The sequence below is a fragment of the Eulemur rufifrons genome, chromosome 17 (assembly GCF_041146395.1).
Source record: "Eulemur rufifrons isolate Redbay chromosome 17, OSU_ERuf_1, whole genome shotgun sequence".
Taxonomy (NCBI): Eukaryota; Metazoa; Chordata; class Mammalia; order Primates; family Lemuridae; genus Eulemur; species Eulemur rufifrons.
The window spans coordinates 93,848,989-93,868,500 of NC_090999.1; the positions used below are offsets into that span (position 1 = coordinate 93,848,989).

The 19,512-nt window shown below is 37.1% G+C and overlaps 1 protein-coding gene across 1 annotated transcript in view; it reads left to right on the top strand.

The window, feature by feature from the left end:
* Positions 1-19,512, top strand: part of ADAMTS19 (ADAM metallopeptidase with thrombospondin type 1 motif 19) — a 223,565-nt gene that overhangs the window by 111,903 nt on the left and 92,150 nt on the right. The window contains exons 9-10 of the mRNA XM_069492515.1: positions 12,811-12,951; positions 15,036-15,186. Of these exons, the coding sequence (XP_069348616.1) occupies positions 12,811-12,951; positions 15,036-15,186 (292 nt within the window). The remainder of the gene's footprint in view (positions 1-12,810; positions 12,952-15,035; positions 15,187-19,512) is intronic.

Genomic DNA, 19,512 nt, shown 5'->3' on the forward strand with positions numbered 1-19,512 from the left:
GCTGTCTTACTCCCAGTTACAGTTTATTACCTTGAAAGGATATAGACTGAAATCACCAAGGGAAAATGTTGCGTGGGCAGAGTCTGTGAGACACCAGGCTCAAGCTTCCAGTTATTGCGTCCCAGTGGACTTATGCAGACAATGCTTGCTTCTCCCAATAAAAATGTGTGAAAATATGCACAAATTATTGGCAACCAGCTAACCTTGGTATTCAGGGTTTTTACTGGGGTTTGGTCACTCCAGTAAAGCTTGGATGACTTCCCACAAAGCAAACCTTCAATCTCTGTCCCCTCCAGAGGTCAGTCTGGTCCTAAGTCCCACCATAAATTATATTGTTAGCAAAAATACATCATGGTACAAGTCCACAACTAAACAAAGATATTCTTGTCAAAGATACCTTGGCAGGACGTTCCAGGGGCTCAGAGGTCACCTCCCAAGAGCCAGGGAAGGACCAAACCTTTCTTTGGAATGTGCCAGTTTTGGACTACCCTAACTTCTTAACTCTTAACTGTATAATTACACAATATTTTTAAAGTTTTAAAATCTTGTATTTTATATTAGGTTGCCAAAGGCTATCTAATAAGAAAAGCAATGTGTTCTTTTATTAGGAGGCATTATTACTGTAGCTAATTCAAATACATATCTAATTCAACCTCACAAAATCGAGCAAAGTATTGTTATCATTGTCATTTTACAGATGAGGAAACTGAAACTATTAGAGATTTCATTTTTCAGTTCTTTTGATATTAAGGACATTCTCTTTTGACCAAATATAGTGTAAAGATTTTCCTAATTCTAATAGTTAATTTAATCTTATGTTTAATGTTTATGGCCTGTAGACTTTTTAGTAGTCAAATTTCATACTTTATTATTTATTCTGTAGCTTTTTGCAGTTATAAGTGCATTCTTACTCTAAAATTAGGGAAACACAGGTTTTTTAGTTTTGTATTTTCTCTCTGGAGCTCGCTACTTAACACTTTAACCCGTCTAGAATTTACTTTAGTGTATGCACTAAAGTTCTCTCCATTAAATTTGTGTTTCTCATTAACTGCTCACTAAATGCTCTTACTGCTCAAATGTGGTCTGTGGTGAGATAGGGAGCTATGCCAGAATGTAGCACATTTCTTCCTTCACTGGAAAAGTCTTGAAAAAAGAAAGTCAGCGGAACGTAACTGTGTGCTTCGCAACGTAGCTGGTTTACATTCCAGCACCGGCTACTCACGTGGATGCAAATCGGCAACAAGGCCAGTTCGCCCAGTGGGAGCAGGCACAGGCCGCACCGTGAGCAGCCCTGCCGCGTGACAGACGGGCAGACCCTTGTGCTTGCTAAGTCAGGGTGCACTAGGAAGTTGCATGGGAGTTGCTAGAAAGCAATCTTTATTAGTTTTGGCTTGAAAGGTGGTTTGTACCTATATATCTTTATCTGTATTTTCTGGTGAAGTGCTTTTAGACATAATTCTGTGATGTAATTCATTGCAAATAACAAAAGTTGTCATTTTGTACACTTAGTGGTGTTTTAGATTATTGTGGTATATAAATAAACATATATGTGTGTACACACACACACACACACACACACACGCTTTTTCCTTTAGATCTACAAGTAATCGGTCCTCTTTGTGGATTCCAACCCAAAGTAAAATAACCTCTATTATTGGTAATAGTTTTACTAAACTTTATCTCCAGATCTTAAATATTTTAAAATATATAAATTATCAGGGAAATAATAATTTTAAAGATTAAAAATCTCATGTGATAATTAGATTGCCTACTTCATAGAGATGCTGAGTTAGATAACATAATCCTGTGACCATCCTCTGACCTTGCTAAATCTGGAGATTTACTGAGGAGAACTTTGCACTGGCTTAGCACATCGAGGCCAAAGACTTCTGCTCCCACCTAAAGAAGGAAGGCAATAATATTAGCTTTATTTTAGAGACGGTGACTGCCAGAGCTTACCCAGCTAATAAGTGCCCAAGTACGCGTTCAAAGCCAAGTCTGTCCAGCTCCAAAGCCCATGTCGTTCATTACATGCTATGCCGGAACTGTGGAGGAGTTCCTCTAGCCAACGTAACTCCGCTCGGCTCACTTCTGTGCTGCCTCTGCATCGCCTCTTCCCACCTGATCTCTCCAGCCGCACTTCGTGCTGTGCCCCCTGGCAGTCTCGGCGGGCAGCCACGCTGGAGTTCCCCGAGTTCTGAATGCACCGTGTGTCTTTCCCGTCCGGGACACAAGTACGTGTTGCTCTGCCTGCCTGGAATACACTAAATGCTCAGCTCAGGGTGCATGTATGAGCTCAGTGGCCGTTTCCCAAAGGAAGCGTTCTGTGCAGGCCGCTCTCTCCAGTGGGCGTTGCAAGGGCACCGCCTTTGCAAGTGTCCGTTTGTTCTCTGTTAGACACGTACCTCACTGGGCTGCAAGCGCCAAGAGGTGATGAGGCCCATCTCTTTTTGCTTGTCATGGAATTCTGAATGCATTTGATAGTGCTTGGGACATATTCGTCATTCAATAAATATATATTAAATAAGTGAATGATTTAATCTAGTAGTTATCTTAGTAAAATATTCTTATGCATAGAGTATCAGTGAAATGATTAAAAAACAGATTCTGTGTGCATATTCAAAATGCTTAGAATATTTTTGGCATTGAATGGGATGCTTAATAAGTTGTCAGGTAAAGTTTTATAAAAATAAGATCATGTGTCTTGACATACACCTAAGTCCACATAGAGTGAGACTTACTTTAGTATGTACTTGCAGAAATGACTCCTCCCGCCCTGGAAGGGTTGCCCTGACCGCTCCCTAGCACAGGAAATGGAAGCTCCCCCATTCCAGCTGGTCAGACAGAGCCCATGGAAGTGTTCCGGAGCCCTCTCTGTCTCTCCCCGCCCACATCCGATCCCTCAGCTGCAGATGCTGCCTTCGTGGTGGAGCCAGGGCCTGGGCATTTCTCATGAATTCTGCTAATTCTCTGGACTGAGTCACTGTCACCTCTTATCTGGATTACTACAGTAGCCTCTTGAATTATCTTTCTTTTTCATCCCTTGCCCCCTTCAGCCTGTTTTCAACTCAGAGTTAGGAAGATTTTTTTAAAACACAGCAAATTGCTTGACTTCTTTTCTCAAAACCTTCCAATGGCTTCCTGTCTACTTGGTGAAGCCCTGAGCCCTCACAATGGCCCACTGCTCTCTGCTTGTCCCAGCCTCCTTCCTGTGCAGCCCGCCGTGCCCTCCTTGCCACCGTGCTCCGGAGTCATCACCCTTTACTGAAACGCAGACTGCCACTTCAAGACCTTCACCTTTGCTCTTCCTTCTTTCTGGAAATTTCTGTTCCAGAAAAGCTGCACGGCTGCTCCCTTCTTCTCCTTTAGTTCTCTGCCCACATAGCACCCTTCACAACCACCGCCTGGGCTTATTCCCTCCGCCTGCTTTAATTTCCTTCATGAAACTTTTCAAAATCCAACTATATCTATTTAACTACCTATGTATCGATATCTGTGTGTTTAGAATGATTTCTTGTCTACCTAGTCCATTGTCCTATTCCAAGCACTTTACACATTGATGGTAATTTATTCTCATAACAGATAGTGTCAAGAAAATAACAAAGAAAGCCTCAGCAGAGTTTTATATTTTCACAAGTTGAAAGAGACTGCATTAAATATGCACTACTTACTTACTGATTAAAAATCTCATGTGATAATTAGATTGCCTACTTCATAGAGATGCTGAGTTAGATAAAATTATACAAATTAGGGGACATTACTTATATATCATGTCATTATAAAATAAAAACATTGAGCATTTTTTGATATGGCCAAAAATACATATGAACTTTTGTTTTCTGCTTCGGTTTTTGAACCAGAGGAAAAGGACTAATATATATTATTAAACTTTGGCCTGGCAACATGGCTTTTCCACTAAGTTGGCAGTTGAGGAATTTCTTGAGAACCCAGAGGCTAATGAGACAATAAATACTCAAAGTTAGCTCCTTGAAGGCAATAAATATTTGGAGCACCTGCTAAAGTTTTAAGGATTGTCAGAGTACCTAGAATACAAATGCCTTGTGACTAATCAGCTTTTGAAATCAATGGCATTTACATGCATGCTCCTCTGGAATTGTGCCTGGCTAGAATTGAGGGTAGGGACAGGTTATAAACCTGCTTCTTCAGACATCTGTGTCACTGTTATTGGCGTCAACATTGCTACCAGACCTTTAGTCGGGACATCTGAAACATCTCTAACTCTTTCTCCCCTTAGTTCTTCCCATAATCAGTTGCAAAATTCTATTCATTCTCCATCTGAAATAACTGTCCCATCTGTCTAGCTCCTCTCCTGCTGTCCCTCCAGGCTCCTACAGTTACAACGCACTCCTCCCCAGTCTCTTTGCCTTCAGTACCTGATCCTTCTAATCTGGCTCACACACTAGCAGGATTTGACTTCCTGAGTCATGGTCTGATCTCCAGTTCAGAAATCTTTGCTGCCTTTTGCCACCTAATGAATAAATTCCAGATTCCTTAAATTCATGATTGTTGTAGAGCAGCCCCAATCTATTTTTCTACTTCCCTATAGCGTGAACGCAGGCAAGCCGTAATTCTCAATGTCTGTATTCGTGCTCATTTTTCTCACCCAACATCCAGCCCTACTGATTTATGCCTGTTCCAATTGTACTTACCTGTTAATGGCCAGGGCAAATGCTATCACCTTTGTGAAATAAACCTAAAAGGCCGGCAGGAAATATGTTTCGTTTTTTAAGTCTCTTGCACAGTTTATTGTAAATATCACTTGTCATGATTATTTTTGGTATACACTGATAGTTAAATATATATAGATCTCCAAATGACTATCAATCCCAATGAAAACAGGATTGATGTCTACTATATTTTTTTCTCTCACAGAACAAAGCTGAGTGCTCATAGGTCCTCAAACATTTGTTGTACAAATGAATAAGCATCGACAGTCATCTTGAGATCCAGAGTAGAAGACAATTGAGTTCCAGAAGTAGAGAAGAGGAATATCAGGGTTAAGAAATGCAATTGCCTTGACTATGTATGGTTTTATGAGAAAATATGGTTTTATGGCTCTACAAATATAAACATGGCAAAACATTTTTCCTTCTTGATACATGATGATATTTTGAATTCCTATTTAAAATAAACTGTACGAAAATGCAATAATTCAATTATGTTTCAGTTATGATGAATCTACCTTAAAGTCTTGTTACAGACCTGTCCAGCTATTTCACGCAAGTGCTGAAGTCATGAACTTAGAAGGGCCAAATGCAGCAGTTTTAGCAACAGCACTATTTCATCTAAAATTGTGCTAATTCACAATAGCCATGGTATGAAAATAACCTATGTGCTACCTGTCAACAGATGAATGGCTAAAGAAAATGTGAAAAAAATATAAATATTTATATTATATCTTTACTTAAAATATATATAATGGAATATTATTCAATCTTTAAAAAGGAGAAAATTGTACCATTTAAAACAGCATGGATGAACCTTTAGGGCATTATGCTCCGTGAAATAAACCAGACAAATAATACATGATCTCACGTATATGTGAAATCTACAAAAATAGTCAAGCTCACAGTGACAGAGAGTAGAATTTTGGTTACCAGGGGATAGGGGTGGGGGAAAAATGAAGATATTGGTCAAAAGATACAACCTTTCAGTTATAATATGAATAAGTACTGGAGATTAATGTATAGCGTGGTGACCACATTTATTAATAATGTATTATATACTTGAAATTTGCTAAGAGAGTAGCTATTGAGTGTTTTCAACATACAAAAAATGTAACTATGTGAGTTGTTAATGGCTGTTAATTAGCTTGATTGTGGTAATTATTTCACAATATATACATATATCAAAACACCACCTTGTATACCCTAAATATATACAATTTTTATTTGTCAATCATACGTCAGTGAAGCTGGGAAAATTTTTTTAAAAATAAAATTCCGCTAATTCCATAAGAAACTAGCATCAGCCTCCTGTCACACATGAATTTGGTCACTCTCTCTCAGCTTGCAGGAGGAGCATGTTTTAGACGTGAAGACAGTTTTTGCCATTCATTTGCATTGGTGAGCAGCAATACACCTGCTATAAGAAGAGAGGATTATAATATAAAGGGAGAGTGGACAAACAGAAGCACAGAAGAAATGAAGATGAAGACAAGTACATTATCCCCTAGGACTTTTAGAATGGGAAGTAGATTAAATAATAATAAAGTGCCATAATAGAAAAAAGACAAATACACTCTTAACCTCTAGAAAAAAAATTGCTCCTTAAAATGTTCCAAATTTATTTTTCTTTAATTAATGTCCCTTTACCACTAAAATTGGTAATGGCTGTATTGTATTCTTTAGCATTCTCTATAGCGAATGTCACAAGTGTCTTCCTCTAGCACATGTCCCTTGGTTAACGTTGGCAACTGCCTATGTGAATGGGCGAAAGGGAAAGTGAGAGAGACACGTACGTCCTTGGGCGGAGTCTTGCTCTGCCAGCTACGTGATGAATGAGCTTTGAGCACGGAGATCTGTCTGTACTCATTTCCTTCATTCTTAAAATTTGGATAACGTCTTTTTTTCAAGGTTCATTTTTGGAATCTATGATACTCTAATTTCATGACACAGTGGTTGTCCTTCAATAGAGTGAATGAATGGTGATACAGTTAGCAGTGTTATAGTTATTTTATGAATGCTTTAATGTCAAAAGCAGATTCTCAGCTTCCAGTGACCTTAGATCCCTCTGTTCTTTCTTGAAGTGACTTCATACCTTTCAGGGGTTCTTAAGCAGATTGGCAGGAAGTTTGCTTATCAGGACTACTCTTAGGGACCACTAACTCAGCTTTTGTATTTGATACTTTATTTAGACAATGGTACCACTTAAAGTAATAAGTAGTGTGTCCAGGTTAATTAGCATAATGGGGCTTTCCTGTAGATGTGGCGGCTCTCCCACACCAGACTCTGTCCGAATGTAGGCTTGGATGCTGCAGTGAGTGGAAGAGAGGGAAAAAATCACCCAGCTAATGAATGGCCTCACAAGAATTGGCTTTCTGTTTGCGTTTCTCTACTGTCTCTTGGCAAACATGTGGCCTAAAGTGAGGCCAAACCTCCCTTGAGCAGGTCATCTACTAACTTTTTAGGCTCACACTTTCTCTAAGTTGGAAAGAGGCCATATGAGTTTGAATTTCTATCTAACTATGAAATATTTAGCTGCTTAGTTAGGTTTAGTTCCTTTAGTTAGGCTGATGTCAGTTTACAGATGGTTTGAATAATAGGATAAAGAATGGATTTTATCCTGTAAATCATTGGTGGTTAGAATTTTTAGTAAATAAGAATCATCTAGAAAATGTGTTACAATGTGGTTTCTTAGGCCTTATCTCTTTCAGTCAGTTTGGGATGGGGTCCATGAATCTTTATTTTAATTAAGCTAACATCATCATGCTTTATGTTTCTGGTGCGAGTGGTTCATTATTCACATTTTCAGTATCTCTCCTTGCCAGGGAAAATCTGCTTGCTTAGCAGTGCTTGAATCGCCAGATCTCTCCATGGCTAGTTTTTTTTTTTTGTATTAATATATTCATAAGAAACCAGGATGGTTAAAGTACGGTTTAATGAGGCAAAGAAAGAAGTGAGGGGCAGGAGGTCAGTCAGGCACACATTACAATAATCAAGAGGTAAAACGAGCTAGTGCCCGTCTTGGTTGAGAGCAGGAGAGGGAGAACGGGGAGGTGAGCCGGAGAGCTTCCCGCCCTGTGTATCAGACTGACAGCATCCAGGCATCCGTGGGCTACTCGAGGGCAAAGGATAAGAGAGTTCCTCCTGGTAATGACAAACTCTTTGAGGGTAAGAACTGTGTCTTAGTCATCTGTATGACTCCAGCTCAGCACAGCAGGGGGTTCTTAACAAGTGTTACGTTGCATTGCTCGATGAAACTGTAAAATAGTGCACAGCAAAATTAAAAGGAATCTCTCTTTTTGTACTTCTACTTTTTTAACCTCTAAATTTTTACCTTGTTGCTGACTTGCTTTCTGTAGCCTTTTGACTTACCAGTAGAAGCACAAATTTCAGATTTCTGCACATTTAAATTCTTTAAAATACAAAAAGAAAAAATAACATACAAAAATATCTTGTAATTCCTAATGACTGATTTTTTTTCTCCACGGGCACACAGCAGTGAAATTATATCAAATTAGATAGACCCACTGAATTATATAAACTTAAATGTTATTTTATGGAAATATAATCCACTTCCACTTAGACATTGTGATAGTTTGTTTCGTTCTTATATTAGTTTTTCCACATAACATATGGCCGTAGTGGGTAATATTTATGTCATGAAAACGTCTAATGTATTCAGCACAAAAATTCTACTCTTTTAAAATGTTACTGTTTACAAATCAGATCCTTTCCAAATTATCCAAAAAATGTGAGTGAATGCATAAGGCATCTCTTCTCTAACACTTTAAACATCAAAAGGGACCATCTTCAAAATCCAAATGCTTCTCCAGCTTTCCGCAGGATATCACAAAACTTCCTGGCAGGAACTTTTAAACAAGTTGAGAAGTTTTATAAGATAAAAATATTTTTTCAGTTGACTTGACAACCATGTACAATGTTAGTGCAGAGTTTATTTGCCCCAGGCTCTTTGTCAAAATGAATTTAAACTGAGATTATTGAACGTAGTTCAGTTGCTCAGAGTGAGGAGAGGTGTTGCTGGTGTCTCACTTACCGAATGTTTTCCGCGAGCTGTGTGTGACTTGCTTGTGGGGCTGTATATGTAGAGGTGCGTTTCTGCTAAAAGAACAGAAGCATTTAAAATTCTTCAGAAGACAATGAATCATCTGCAGAAATGGAGAAGTTTAATCCAAAAAGAGAAGCACCACAGTGTGGCAGTGTAGAAGGTCATCTGCATGTGCTTGAGTGTCTGACTGCGTGGGTCTGAGTCGCAGCTCCATTGTTAACCTCAGCACCTTCCTCATCTGTAAAATAGAAGTCATGATAATGGAAACATTATGGGGATACTGTTAGGATTAAGTGATATCATCATTGTCAGTGATTAATAGAGTGTCTGGCACAGAAAAAGGTTTGAATTGGTTTATTTCAAATCTGTAGAATCAGGACGAAGCAGTGTCTTCTGATAATTCCAGATGTGTGGTTAGAAAAAAAAGCCCTGTCCCAATTTAATGATAATGTTTTCTGTTACGAGTTAAATAGCTTTAGGAAAGTTTAACTAATGGTAAACAATGCTTAAATCACCAGATCTCTCCATGGCTAAGCTAGTCTCTTACATGAGAATCAGGATCCCAAAAGGAAAACGGTCATCTGGATGAGAGGTTGTAATCTTCCATATTTGGAAAATCATATTACACAAGTTTGGGAAAATGTCCAAATTGCTAAATCTTGGAAGTAGTCCCTCTCCTTCTCTCAAATGGACACATTATTTAGGAAGTTTTATTATTGCTGAAAAAGACCAGTTGCCCTTCAAAAATAATAGCATTTGTGTATGGTTGAAAGGCCACCACCAATGAAGGGTTGAGTGTGTTCCACGTGACAAGTAGCTGTGGAGGTGAGACAGTGATGTAACCGACGCCACATCTGAATTGTACAGTTAGAAATACATTAAGGCCCATAGACCAATTTGAAAGATTATGCCATATTTACAATTTCTTATTTTAATTTAATATCTAAGCAAAGAAAATTCTTGTCTCTTTTTTTTTTATGACTTTTCTTAAGTCCACACATTCACCAAAGAAAGCAAATACAGAAAATTACCTTTAATGATAAGTGTATGCATCTTTTGACAAATTAGAGTCACAGAAAACTTCTCTAATTTATTGCCCCAATATAAAGGATCATTATGGTTGTCTCCTATATTCCGGGCATTGTGCAGGCCTCTTATATCGTCCTTATGCATTCTCAAAAAAAGAAATCATTTGGGAAAGTATATTTAACAAATGAGGAAACTGAGGCATGTTTATGTATTGTTATTTAACTTGCCTCTGTTCACATGAATTAGGGGAAGATACAGAGATTAAATCTCTCTCTAACTTCAACAACGCTTCACTCTACACTTCAATATTCTGTCATTTGAACCATTTAATACATATTCCATATAATCTCTTACTTTTCCTCATCTCCAAGCTATGAAAACATTTATCTTCTTATTTTCTTTGTCAATTATTCTGTTGACTTGTGTTGATACAGATTCTATTTGAAGTTATTAATTAGAACAGGAAAACAAAATATGATTCATCAGTGATATTTTTCTAACAATAAAAGTGAAAAGTAATATTCAATAATGTATTTTCAGTTTTATTTAGACCAGAATTTTCACAAAGTTTGCTGATATAGTGATATAATTAGTCTTAAATCACTAATGATGTGGATGGAATTAATTCCTTCCATATCATTTTCCTCTTTCAAAAACATATTTAATTGTAACAATTTTGATTCAAATTTTTAATTCATCTTAATAAAAATATAATTTGGAAGTCTTAAAAAATTATTTTGATTTGAGAAAACATAGGCAGTCTAGTTGTGATTTCCCTTAGCAATTTCTACAAAAATTCTTTTAATTTAGTGTTTTAAAATACAATATTGATATTCTCATAAGTGTTTCATTATGAAAGACAATTTTATTTGTTATCTAGACAATAACTGAAGGAGAAAAGGAACAGTGGACTACCCTGCCATCATCTCAGACTTGGCATATGCAAAAACAAACTTTCTTCTCTCTTCTTCAGCATTAACCCTCATTCACAAATAATTATTTTGCTCACCTCACTATGAGAATTCACAGGAGATGATATGGATTTTTTTCCTGAAATAGAAAAGATTTTACATGATGGCTTGTTTCAGCATTTCAGCATGGATTACAGAGTGTGATTGCTATATGCTAGGCTCCTAGAGAGATGAAAAAGACCTTGTCCTCAAGAATTTGAAGTTAACCAAAAGTAAAAATTTACAATGCAATGTAGAAAACACTGTAGCAATATTATTTACAGAATGCTTTGGTGAGAAAAAGAGGCAATACAAACAGGTAAGGCAGGGATTAGGGAAGGAACACCTCCTAGAAGTAATCTGCATTAATCTTGAAGGTTAAATAGAATTTGTCCAGGCAAAGAAGCTGAAGGAAAGGCACTTTGGACAGGGTATTAGTTGCAGGATGAAATTCATAGATGCCCAATGTGGAATGATTACTCACCTGCGTTCTAGAGCCAGGTACCTCAGTTCAGACATTATCACTTTCCAATTTCTCGTTGTATAGTCTTGGGCAAGCTACTTCGCTCATCAGCAAATGGATGTTATGATTCCTACCCCACAGGGTTGTTTAACTCAAACTTATAATATGATACATATTATCATGTATTTCCTAGGTAGAATACCTAGGAAATGCTAGATAATAATTATAAGAAAATGAGAAACAACATAATGTTGGGAAACTACAGCTCTTTGGTTTTGCTGAAGAGAAAATGCAGTAAATGACATGGAAGAAGATGAAGGGCTCTGTACCACGTTAAAGAGCTGGAAATTGCCACATAGGTAATGAGAAAACAGAGGAGTGTCATGGTCAGATTGTGTTTTAAATAGATCTCATTGGGGAGTGTAAGAGGAAGGGAAGGGAAATGCTGATAAAGATTAGATGCACAGGACTCAGAGTATCACAATAATTGTCAAGACTCTACATACTGTGATAAGAATATCATGTAATCATCTTTAATAGTAACAATTGAAATTGAAGGGAGATGGCAGTTGAAGGAAATATTTAGAAAGCAGGACTTGTGCCTAACACTCAGTAAATAAAATAAACCAGGTAAGAATTCAGGGAGGAAAAAATAAATGACGACCTGAAGATTCTTTATTTGGCAGAATTTGGTGAGTAGCAATAGCATAAAAAAGAGAGCAAGAGAATACAGGAGTAAATAGAGGTTTGAAAGAGAAAATCAGATGGGCAGACTTCAGACATATTGAATTTAAGGTATTCTATAATACTCATTTAGAAATAAGTCAGATTTTTAAGTATTGACCAGTTAAAACCAATTTGATGGTGAGTACATATGGTGCTTGTTTTTCTATTCTTGGGATACTTCACTTAGTAGAATGGGCTCCAGCTGTATCCAGGCTAATACAAGAGGTGCTAGATCTCCATTGTGTTTTGTGGCTGAGGAGAACTCCATGATGTACATAATACCACATTTTATTAATCCACTCACGTATTGTTGGGCACTTGGGTTGTTTCCACATCTTTGCAGTTGTGAATTGTGCTGCTATAGAGTGGAGTTTCAACAGATTCAGGATTCATCAGAAAAGATAAGGAAGGCCAGGAGTTTTCGCAGGACAGATTGTGTTATATGTAGGAGGTGGAACAAGATGGTTTAATGAAGTAGAAGGTGAAGATATAATAGGATATTAATAGTCTAATGTGGTTTCAGTTCAGATTTTGAAGAAAATTTGATTCAGACAAGAGCAAGAATCTAGTGTGGTTGAATAGAAATTTACTATTTCTGAGTTTCATATATACTATGCAAAAAATATATCTATAGATCATTTCAATATAGGTGGCCTAAACATGTCATTTTGTAGGTTGATTGGGGAAATGCAAATAAATAAATGATTTTAAATAAAATAAAAATGATTTTAATAATAATCTGAAATCCAATTTTATTTTTAAATTTCTTTTAAAACAAATTTCTCTCCCAATATTTTAAGCATTCTAACCGTAATTTACCTGCAGCTATGAAAAGTTAACAAGTTACATTGCTTAATGTAATTTTTTAATTTTGATTATGTTCGGAATCAGCATGGGCATTAATCATGACAATGACCACCCATCATGTGCTGATGGTCTTCACATCATGTCTGGTGAATGGATTAAAGGACAAAATCTTGGTGATGTTTCATGGTCTCGATGCAGCAAGGAAGATTTGGAAAGATTTCTCAGGTACTGAGGTCACTTATCCTTGTTGCACTGTGCGTGTTTGCGTGTGCTGCGTCCTCTGCCAGCCGGGGAGGCAGGAGGGCCCAGTGGAAAGGCCACCTGCGTAGAAATCAGGGCACTGAATTCCAGTCCTGGCTCTTCCATTGGCTCATGGTGTGGATTGGATGCGCTATTTGCTTTTAGTTTCCATATTTTTCAAATAAAAGAATGGTTAAGATGATCTGTAAGATTGAAGAATTATTATAATGATAAAGAGAATCTATCACAGTGTCTAATTACCTCTTAAGTGTTTCCTGGTGGAAATATTCTCACTGCTCTTCACCCAACACATCTGTTGTTATCACAAAGAGCTCCTCTAATAAAATCTCCACCTTTCCATTATGATACTTCTACACTTTTAATCTTTTTTCATTAATAAATAGTTTTCAACCTTGTAATAGTCTTTGATTCTCTTCTTTTCCACATTCCATGGGAGTAACACTTAGCTTCTATCTGGTTGGAAAAACATTGAAAAATAATCCTAGTGTTCTAATTTTCATCTTAAAGCCCTTGTTCTTTTACTTTTTCCTTTGATAATAGAATAAGCAGCTGAAGCAGTAGGTGATGTGCAAAGTAGTTAGAGAGATGCTTAAGGTATCCAAAGCAAGTCTAACTAAGGAATATAGGAACACCAAGCTAGCTAAATTCACAATTCAGGTAAACTTTATTCATTTTTCCATACCCTTTAAATATTTAAGCCTATTTATTCTATTAAATGGATATTAAAATCTATAAAATATGATGTTTATTACAATACGTTCTGTGCGTGCTGGTTGTCATAATAGGGAACAGCACTCAGAACATGTGATATTTTGTATTTATTTTTTTTTATTTTATTTATTTTTTTTTTTTCAGACAGAGTCTCACTCTGTTGCCCAGGCTAGAGTGAGTGCCGTGGCGTCAGCCTAGCTCACAGCAACCTCAAACTCCTGGGCTCAAGCGATCCTCCTGTCTCAGCCTCCCGAGTAGCTGGGACTACAGGCATGCACCACCATGCCCGGCTAATTTTTTCTGTATATATTTTTAGCTGTCCATATAATTTCTTTCTATTTTTAGTAGAGATGGGGTCTCGCTCTTGCTCAGGCTGGTCTCGAACCCCTGAGCTCAAACGATCCGCCCACCTCGGCCTCCCAGAGAGCTAGGATTACAGGCGTGAGCCACCGCGCCCGGCCAACATGTGATATTTTGAACACACCATTAGTAGCTGCTCAGTGGCCCTTAATTGTTCCTAATGGGTTCCTAAGGATCATGCATGATTTCATGTGACTGCCTTCATATGAATCAGGACTCCAATCAAATTAAATGTTGTTTACAAGTTGTGTTACAAAGTTGTATACAAGTTGTATACAGAGTTGTATTATAATGACAAGTACAAAAATATCTTCACTGTTACTATTTAATTGACAATGCTTTCCATACATTCTTTAAATCCCCAAGTGTAGCTGATTTCTTTTTTTTTTTTTTATTTTAGCTCATTATGGAGGTACAAAAGTTCAGGTTATATATATTGCCCATGCCCCTCCATCCTCCTGAGTCTGAGCTTCAAGCGTGTCCATTCCCCAGGCAGTGCGCATCGCACTCATCAAGTAGATATACACCCATCCCCTCACCAGCCCCAACCTCTGTCCAATACCCAATTGGTGTTATTCCCAAATGTGCACTTAGGTGATGATCAGGGAAACCAGTTTGCTGGTGAGTACATATTTCTTACATTCGCACATTACTTTTGGGCAAGTTACTCTCTGAGTCTGAGCTTCTGTAACTTATAAATGCATAAAATAATACTTACCTCACAGTGTTATGTAGATTAGCTGAGATAATCCATATGAACATGCTTTATAAACCAAAATGTTCTATTTACTTGAACACTATTGTTATTTATTATCTCGTAAATAATTGTAAGTAAATTATTTCTTTGAGCATTCAATAGAAGCACTTAGAAGTAAAAGTAAAAAGATGTTTTTGATCTTATAAAAATGTTTCTTGTTGCCATGCTAACAGGTTTTTACATTAAATTCAAACTTTTATTCATATCTGCATATTGTCAGGTCAAAGGCCAGTAGCTGTTTGCTACAGACAAATCCTCAGAGTGTCAATTCTGTGATGGTGCCCTCCGAGCTGCCAGGGGTGACGTACACGGCCGACGAGCAGTGTCAGATCCTCTTTGGGCCACTGGCCTCCTTTTGTCAAGAGATGCAGGTAAGAGTTGTGTCTGGGTGGGTTTTTTTTAAGTGTTCTCATTCTTTGTTTAGAAGTATTGATTAGAGAAGAAGAGCAGGACTTTATTTGGGAGTTTGTGGGTCAAAAGCACCCTAATGCTTCAGAGAAGGATTTCCTAAGACAAGATCTATGCATTTTATTCTTTATACTTTGGAAGTGATGGAAATAAGGTGTGCACATTTAATCAACGTCAGTAAAGAAGGACCCAACAATTTCTACTTTGAAAATTAAGCAGAAGTCAGAGAAGTATTTGCATTATGACAGTTAGATGCTTCTATTTTAAATCCCATACAATTATCTCAGTATCCACAGCTGGGTGGTTTTAGGACCCCCACAGATACCAAAATCCCCAGATACTCAAATTCCTTGTAAAAAATGGTGTAATATTTACATAAAATCTACTCACATTCTCCTGTATGGTTAAAATCATCTCTAGATTACTTACGATACCTAACACATTGTAAATACTATATAATTGTTATACTATATTTTTAAAATTTCTGTTATGTTATATTGTTGTATTGTTATTTTATATTGTTTTTTTAAAAAAAACTGTGGCCCATGATCAGTTGAATCCTTGGATGAGGAACCCGTGGCTTCTCCATAGAGCCTACGGTCCTTTCTCACCCGATAACCGGGGAAATGCAGCAAAAACTATGTATGGACATGTCATTGTGGAAGAGGAATTGTACCTTTCACTCTGAAAATAAATTTTGAAAAGTATGTTTTATAGGAACAAAAATTAAGAGAATAAATTTCTAAATAAACTAGAGGAAACAGGCAAATGTATAGAGGAAAACTGTCTATATAAAAACAGTGTCTGTGTATTATTAATAGTATTACAGTAGTCAGTAATTGCTCAGCCAGGACAGTTGTGTCAGGCCTATACAATCTAAAGGATGAAGCGGAATAGCCTTCCAAACCGATGGAAGAATGTTAGCTCCAGTTACCCCTCCTTCTTCTTTTCTTCTCTCTTCCTGCTGCCCATCCCCTGTCTGCCCGTCTCCTCCCCCCTCCTCCTAACACGCGCACACATTCCGCTTCAGGAATAAATCGGTAGCCACACTGAGGGTAAATTGGTTGAGTAGCCTCCTGAAGCTAACTCTGTTTCACCCCACTGGAGTGTCTGTGATGGCCTCAAAGGAGTTTGGCTTTGTTGAAGTTGATGCTGTTTTGGATAACTGGCAGCATAATTAAAATCACTTATAAGGACCACAGCAATATGACATTATGATGTTTTATACTGTCTCTCTGCTTTACAGTTCTCATCAGAAGAATTATTCATTTATTGGTTTATTTGCTCCTTATCAGTCTCACTCATTAGCAACGTCTGAGAACAGCGTGCATTACTCTAGCAGGTAGCCCAGTGGCTTGCAAAGAGTAAGTGAAATATTCAGTGAATATTTGATGTAGAATTAAAATGAGTGAGTTTGTGGAGTTGGAGCTGCATCGAATGTGCTATGTGAAAGTTGCATAGACTGGAATACTCCTCTGGGAGTAGAGGAGCGCCAGAGAAACTGGTGTTGCTGTGGGACTGTGATCTAATTCCCAAGGCTTTATCTGTGGCACCGCCATGGTGCTGGGAAGTCAGCATCATGTGTGATGATTGTGACAGCAGACAGATTCGGTTCTGTCAGATCTGCCGCTGTGTGTCTCTGATCTCATCTACTGGTTAGAGATCCCCCTTCACTCTGCTCTCACCTCTGCGTTTCTAGACAATCAAAAGTTTGCTCACAATCTTTTTTCTTAAGTCTTCATGGTAAAATTAATATTTTGAGGTACACAGAGTTGGGTTTATGGACAGAGACTTTACATGCTGAAGTTAACATTGTTTTTGACAACAGGGTAGGCTCTTTATAGTTTCTGCTGTAGGAGAATTGCCAGGGAGAGTTTCAGTTTATGCAGTACAAAGAATTGATAGAACTGATAAATAGAAAACATTCGCCTTTTATAAAGTACCCCCAGTGTTAGCAAAACTCAGCAGATAATCAACCAGAAACATGATTTTGGTAAATTACAGATTGTTTTCCATAAATGCCATTTTTAAAAGCTTTTAGAAATTATTTTAATAATAAAACATATTGCAGTTAGTTGAATTTTACTAGTATCATTCCACAGTATTTTGAGCTCTAAATATCTGCCACGTAATGTATTAAATTATTATTATTTATGATCTAATTTGATTCTTATAGCTATTATATGCCATAGCTATTCTCCAGTCCTGTTTTACAGATCAACAATTTGAGGCCTGGATAAATAGCACTTAGAAGTTCTTATATGCATTAAGAGGGAGTGTTAGATGCAAACTCAGATATGTCTAAATCCAAAGAAGAGAATTCATTGTAGCCACTTTGCTCTATGGTCTCTTATGGAACTTAAACTTCTTTATATGCCGTATCATCTTCTGTATGGGAAAACCCTTAGATCGGATCCTGTGTTTCAGCTGAATTCTTTTTGTCTCCTATAGCTCCTACCCTATCAGGGTTAAAAACATATCTTAATTGGTTTCTTTTATTTTCTAAGCTATTTGCTCTATTCATATGATTATTTCTGACTAATACAACTGCATAGATTTTTCCATCTCTGAAAATATAACTGTTTATTGGATTTTTTTTAAATTTATGTTTCTCAATATTCTAATTTGTTGCCTTGTTTTAAACTAGACATTGTATAAACTTAAGTTTTAGGTTTTAGGTATCTAGAAATGTTGTTATTGTTTCCTCTTCATTTTTGTATTGCAATCCCAAATCAGTACAGTATGCAAAATGTAAGACTCTGACAGATAGATAGCAGGAGACATAGAAGAAATTATTTACAAATTTAGTCATTTATTTGACAAATATTTATTGAGTTCCAACTACTTTCCAGGCACTGTACTATGCACCAATATTACAGCAGGAAACAAAGACTCCACCCTCATGGAGCTTACATTTTAGTTGGAGGAAAGAGACAATAAGCAAATACATGTATAATATGTCAGTTGGTGACAATTGTTTTGAAGAAATATAAACTCAGGTAAGAAAGATAGGAAGTACTACCAGGTGGGAGGATGGGGCTGGTGCTATTTTTTATAAGGTGACCCAGGAAATCCTCCTAGACAAGGTGGCATTTGTTTAGAGATCAGAACAAAGTGATAGAGAAAGCCATGCATTTATCTGGTGAAGACTATAGTGAGAGGAAACAGAAAGCAAAATGTCCTGGAGTTTAATGTGAGCCAAATTTTACGTTTGATATGCCCGATTAAGCATCCAAGTAAGTAGAGATGTAAGCAGGTCCAAGATAGATACATATAGATATGTATCTGGAAGTCATTATAAAGAAGTAGATGATACTGAGGACATAACACTAAACGATAATAATATGAAGTGAGTTAGAAGAGAGACAATATTCAGGGACAGACCTAGGTCAATACAATATTTAGAGTTTAAGGAAATGAGGAGAAAGTAGGAATAGAACCAAAACAAATTAAGATCCTGGAGAGTTAAGTGAGGACATTTTTCAAAGCCAGAGTGATCAGCTGTGTGAAAAGCTGAAGACAAATGGAGACAAATGAAGTCTAAGAATAGATGTTTGATTATTTTTTCCCAGAGGACTTGGCACACTATTATTTGAAGGTGTCTGGATATGCTTGAATACCTAATGAGTGTCAGGAGTTATATCTTACAAGTATAAAGTGGAATAGTTATAAATGTAGAAGATTGGATACAGTTGTATGCCACATAATGATGTTTTGATTAATAATGAACCACATGTACAACTGTAGTTCCTTATGATTACAATACTGTGTTTTTACTGTACCTTTTCTATCCTTAGATATGTTTAGATACTCAAATATTTACCAGTGTGTTACAGTTGCCTACAGTATTCAGCACAGTAACATGCTGTAGAGGTTTGTAGCCTAGGAACAATAGGCTATATCATATAGCCTAGGTGTGTAGTAGGCTGTGCCACCTAGGTATGTGTGCGTATACTCTACGATGTTCACACAGTGACGACATTGCCTAATGATGCATTTCTCAAAACATACCACCATCATTAAGTGACGCCTGACTGTAGTTCTGCTACACACATGTATATCTTCAAGTGGATCCATGTCGAGTCACCATACCTGCCAATCTGTCATCTAAACTCTGTGTGAAACAAATCTCCTAGAAGGCAAGCTCCTTAATATTAATGGAGTTCTTGGTCCTTTTTGTCATTGTGCCTGACACCCAAGTAAGTGCTCAATATGTATTTTTTGAATGAATAAATCAATCAATTGAATGATGGAGTAATAATTTCTAAATTTTCACTCATATAAATACT